The sequence below is a fragment of the Mizuhopecten yessoensis genome, unplaced genomic scaffold, assembly GCF_002113885.1.
Source record: "Mizuhopecten yessoensis strain PY_sf001 unplaced genomic scaffold, ASM211388v2 scaffold10809, whole genome shotgun sequence".
NCBI lineage: Eukaryota > Metazoa > Mollusca > Bivalvia > Pectinida > Pectinidae > Mizuhopecten > Mizuhopecten yessoensis.
In genome coordinates, this window is record NW_018408732.1 from 282,381 (window position 1) to 288,380 (window position 6,000).

General features: G+C 37.1%; 1 protein-coding gene across 4 annotated transcripts in view; it reads left to right on the plus strand.

Annotated features, from left to right (window-relative positions):
- LOC110462581 (receptor-type tyrosine-protein phosphatase eta-like) overlaps positions 1 to 6,000 on the plus strand; it is a 108,776-nt gene that overhangs the window by 69,537 nt on the left and 33,239 nt on the right. For all 4 annotated transcript variants that reach the window (XM_021516583.1, XM_021516582.1, XM_021516581.1 and 1 more), the window contains 5 exons: positions 84 to 152; positions 522 to 588; positions 847 to 1,029; positions 2,941 to 3,078; positions 5,133 to 5,250. In XM_021516583.1, coding sequence (XP_021372258.1) covers positions 84 to 152; positions 522 to 588; positions 847 to 1,029; positions 2,941 to 3,078; positions 5,133 to 5,250 — 575 coding nt within the window. The remainder of the gene's footprint in view (positions 1 to 83; positions 153 to 521; positions 589 to 846; positions 1,030 to 2,940; positions 3,079 to 5,132; positions 5,251 to 6,000) is intronic.

Below are 6,000 nucleotides of genomic sequence, written 5' to 3' on the forward strand. Positions count from 1 at the left end.
CGTTGTCATCTAATCACGTAGAAAACGATTGTTTTAGTAAAATACAATACTATACTCCTCATTATCTCAATTCCAAATTTAAGAACCGCAGCACAAGCAAACATTGTTCCTGGGATTTTTCTGTAAAGCCGCAACAGAACTACACCTTTAATGTAAGTATCTTAAAAGTAAATGTGTACCACTAAATGCAGGGAAAACATGGAACATGCTCGTATCGTATAATGGAAAGACGACGTGTAATAAAATTAGTCGTCTAAGAGCCGTCTTATTACTTATGTAACAGAAGGAATACTATTTAATGAATATTTTAACAAATTATGTTGTCTATAACACGCGTTGTTATAGCTGACACACCTAATAAAGCCTGACATGAATCCATTAATTATTAATTCAAGACGAAAACATTTAAAGTCACATGCTATCTGGATGTTATGTTATATAACTATTTTGAAGTAAATGTTAATCATTTTTCAAATCTTAGAACCAATGAATAGTTATCACGTTATTACAACATTTGACAGGTCTCCGCATCAACGAGTGTCGGGAAAGGTTTATCATTACAATGCAAACAGACAATTCCACCTGGAGGTAATGTATTCTATACTTTAATAACAAGTTTTATACGCTACTGTCATGAAAATGGGAAATATGGCTTGGTACAGTTGATCCTTCTATATATTCGCGTGTTCTTGTTTAAGTCTGAAAATGGCGATGATGGGGTATAATATCTCTACCTGTATACCAGAAATGCTGAAAAAAGATTTCTGATTTCTTCCTAGTAGTAATTACATTACCCTTGAATAAAGCGATGTTGATTTGTAAGATAAACGTTTTTTTTTATTAAAGCTCCACTGATTGCAAAAAATAGCGAAATGATGATAAAAGTGGAGTCCTCGTCAGCTGTCATCGATCCAGAGAAACAGTTCCGTATCGACTTTGATACAACTCTCGTTTGTAACTTTGGTAACGGAAACATCGAAAACCACTACGTGTTTGTGTCCGAGTCTACCCAAACATCCACTAACAACGGTACATATCATATCCCTGGGGTAAAACGTATATACTGTGTGGTCTTTATGTTTCTACTGTCCGAGTCTACCCAAACATCCACTAGCAACGGTACATATCATATACCTGGGGTAAAACGTATATACTGTGTTGTCGTTATGTTTCTACTGTCCGAGTCTGCCCAAACATCCACTAACAACGGTACATATCATATTCCTGGGGTAAAACGTATATACTGTGTGGTCGTTATTTTTCTACTGTCCGAGTCTTCCCAAACATCCTCTAACAACGGTACATATCATATACCTGGCGTAAAACGTATATACTGTGTGGTCGTTATTTTTCTACTGTCCGAGTCTTCCCAAACATCCTCTAACAACGGTACATATCATATACCTGGGATAATACGTATACACTGTGTGGTCGATGTGTTTCTACTGTACGAGTCTACCCAAACATCCACTAACAACGGTGCATATCATATACCTGGGATAATACGTATATACTGTGCGGTCGTTCTGTTTCTACTGTCCGAGTCTACCCAAACACCCACTAACAACAGTACATATCATATACCTGGGGTAAAACGTATATACTGTGTTGTCGTTATGTTTCTACTGTCCGAGTCTGCCCAAACATCCACTAACAACGGTACATATCATATGCCTGGGGTAAAACGTATATACTGTGTGGTCGTTATGTTTCTACTGGCCGAGTCTACCCAAACATCCACTAACACCGGTACATATCATATTCCTGGGGTAAAACGTATATACTGTGTGGTCTTTATGTTTCTACTGTCCGAGTCTACCCAAACATCCACTAACAACGGGACATATCATATACCTGGGGTAAAACGTATATACTGTGTTGTCGTTATGTTTCTACTGTCCGAGTCTGCCCAAACATCCACTAACAACGGTACATGTCATATACCTGGGATAATACGTATATACTGTTTGGTCGATGTGTTTCTCCTGTCCGAGTCTACCCAAACATCCACTAGCAACGGTACATATCATATACCTGGGGTAAAACGTATATACTGTGTTGTCGTTATGTTTCTACTGTCCGAGTCTACCCAAACAGCCACTAACAACGGTACATATCATATACCTGGCGTAAAACGTATATACTGTGTGGTCGTTATGTTTCTACTTTCCGAGTCTACCCAAACATCCACTAACAACGGTGCATATCATATACCTGGGATAATACGTATACACTGTGTGGTCGATGTGTTTCTACTGTACGAGTCTACCCAAACATCCACTAACAACGGTACCTATCATATACCTGGGGTAAAACGTATATACTGTATGGTCGTTATGTTTCTACTGTCCGAGTCTACCCAAACAGCCACTAACAACGGTACATATCATATACCTGGGGTAAAACGTATATACTGTATGGTCGTTATGTTTCTACTGTCCGAGTCTGCCCAAACATCCACTAACAACGGTACATGTCATATACCTGGGATAATACGTATATACTGTGCGGTCGTTCTGTTTCTACTGTCCGAGTCTACCCAAACAGCCACTAACAACGGTACATATCATATACCTGGGATAATACGTATATACTGTTTGGTCGTTATGTTTCTACTTAGTTGTTGGCTACTCAGGATTACATAGAAATGATTCTGTATGTTTTTTCAACCAACGAATCACTCAAATATTCATATACATTTAATTTCCAATATTTTGGCTATTTTGGCTGAATATCCCAGATTGAAGAAAAATGTGTAAAATATATTTTACATTTTACTGTTACTTAATGCCTTCGCCTTCCCAAAGACAATAACTTTCTAACATTGCACTGCCACATGACACCTATCCGAGCAATTTAAGTAAAACCCGCATTCTTAACAATACATGTCTTACTAAGGCGTTAGGATATCTGACTTTTTATTCAATTATTTTTTTTTAGTTGCTGAACCTTTTCAAGGATCTTTTGCTGCTTTCAAAAAGGATAGATTAAACAAATACCAAACTTGGTCAGCCATTGAAGATGCAGACAAGATAAGCCCTTACGTAGCGTCAAAGTCATGGAACCCGTGTACAATAGGCAAGTATATAATGTCAAGGTCGTAGAACCCGTGTATAAAAGGCAAGTATATAATGTCAAGGTCATACATGTAGAACTCGTGTAGAAAAGGCAAGCATATAATGTCAAGGTTATGTAACCCGTGTACAAAAGGCAAGTATACAATGTCAAGGTTATGGAACCCGTGTACAAAAGGCAAATATACAATGTCAAGGTCATACATGTAGAACCCGTATACAAAAGGCAAGCATATAATGTCAAGGTTATGGAACCCGTGTACAAAAGGCAAATATACAATGTCAAGGTCATACATGTAGAACCCGTATACAAAAGGCAAGTATATAATGTCAAGGTTATGGAACCCGTAAACAAAAGGCATGTATACAATGTCAAGGTCATGGAACCCGTGTATAAAAGGCAAGTATACAATGTCAAGATTATGGAACCCGTGTTCAAAAGGCAAGTATACAATGTCAAGGTCATACATGTAGAACCCGTATACAAAAGGCAAGTATATAATGTCAAGGTTATGGAACCCGTGTACAAAAGACAAGTATATAATGTCAAGGTTATGGAACCCGTAAACAAAAGGCAAGTATACAATGTCAAGGTCATGGAACCCGTGTATAAAAGGCAAGTATACAATGTCAAGGTTATGGAACCCGTATTCAAAAGGCAAGTATACAATGTCAAGGTTATGGAACCCGTGTACAAAAGGCAAGTATATAATGGAAAAGTTATGGAACCCGTAAACAAAAGGCAAGTATACAATGTCAAGGTTATGGAACCCGTAAACAAAAGGCAAGTATACAATGTCAAGGTCATACATGTAGAACTCGTGTAGAAAAGGCAAGCATATAATGTCAAGGTTATGTAACCCGTGTACAAAAGGCAAGTATACAATGTCAAGGTTATGGAACCCGTGTTCAAAAGGCAAGTATACAATGTTAAGGTCATACATGTAGAACCCGTATACAAAAGACAAGCATATAATGTCAAGGTTATGGAACCCGTGTACAAAAGGCAAGTATATAATGTCAAGGTTATGGAACCCGTAAACAAAAGGCAAATATACAATGTCAAGGTCATGGAACCCGTGTACAAAAGGCAAGTATATGATGTCAAGGTCATACATGTAGAACTCGTGTACAAAAGGCAAGCATATAATGTCAAGGTTATGGAACCCGTGTTCAAAAGGCAAGTATACAATGTCAAGGACATGGAACCCGTATACAAAAGTCATGTATACAATGTCAAGGTCATAGAACCCGTGTACAAAAGGCAAGTATACAATGTCAAGGTAATGGAACCCGTGTATAAAAGGCAAGTATACAATGTCAAGGTCATGAGTGCCATGTAAATAAAATTAGACAAGTCTGTAAAGGTCCTGGAAACCATATCTAACTAGTGAATATAAAACGTTACTCCAAGAGTCGGATCCCTGCCTAACAAGGGATTTATTTCCACCAAGTAAAGCACACGCAATATTGTACCAAAGTCATAAAGTTTCAAAATATTAAATACACACAAATTCGTCAGGAAAACGAGTCCATATCCAACCAGTGAAGTATATGTAATAGTGTTAAAGTCAATAGATTACTATCCATCAATTTATGTCTAGTGAGTTCTAGTAACACCTGGACTTCTCATTTACTGATTAAAGTTTCTTTACCAAACTTTCCTTACTATGTAAATAATGTAACCTGTTATTTCCTCAGTCCGACATAATTGTATTCTAAGATATTGAATAGCAAAAGGGATATTTGTACAATCCTTTAGTCCACGTTTATATGCTGAAATCCGAGAAAATAGTATTTTCTAATTTCCGCCCTCCTAGAGGGCTAATACTTCATAACACTATATGTGAGCCCATCGCTTACTAAAAGTGAAGGGCGAGATCATCAGTTGGCGACTGAACTTAGCGTTGAAGGTATACAGTTTAATGGGCGTAATTGTCACAATGTAGTACAATGATGTTTTTTAATGGTAGTGTTTGGTAATTGATAAATGTTTGTATTTTATTCATATATATATTGGTGAACGTGTTGACATTAATCATTATCATTACTTTACAGGTCACAGTGGTAGAAGGCGACGAAGAGCGACTACTCAAACTGTAACGTTCATAGTTGGTGAAGGTGGGGATTGTAGCGGAGACTGTAATGGTTATGTCCAGCCTGGGAAATCCTACAGGTACGCTGTAACCGCCTTGTTGTATACTGAGATGGTTACATAGCGTCGATAGTACCATATACGTAAACTTATAGTACGGTCACTGCCTATGTTACCTAATTAATTAGTGCACTAGGATTTCGGAAATGGATTTCTTATAAATAATATTATAGCTTATTAGAGTGAAATTAATATCAGTCATAGAGTAACACTATTATAATATCCGACACTTCATATGTTAAAAAAGTGAGGTCAACAAGATGTAATGTCTGTTGATATTCTTCAACGAATAATTTCATTCAAGCGATAATATATCTTAACAAATCTAGGTGATAGACAAGATGGTGATGTTACATCATATTAGCCCTCTACCAAGGTTAAACGATAGCGAGCATCAACACTTATCATGTCATTGCTCTTGCATCCATGTAAAAATATCTACACACAAAATGATATTTAATATAAAATGTTTTTCAAAGTTTTTTTTATTTATCACGCCGTGAAGTTTCTGCGACATTACATCACTAGCCATTGTCAAGTCACAACACAAGTGTGATCTGACGCTAACAGAGCAGACAGATTATGTCGATGGTTGTACAGAACTTTTCTGTGTTTGAGTTAGATAATACAATTCATTAAATACGATAGTCATATAAATATATATATGTAATTAGTACTTCCCTTTGTGCATAGAAAATTGAGCTGTGGTTAGGTTTTGTTGTCAGAGGTACGAGACAAGCCCGTGTCCCACACGTTTAGGTACTACGGGCT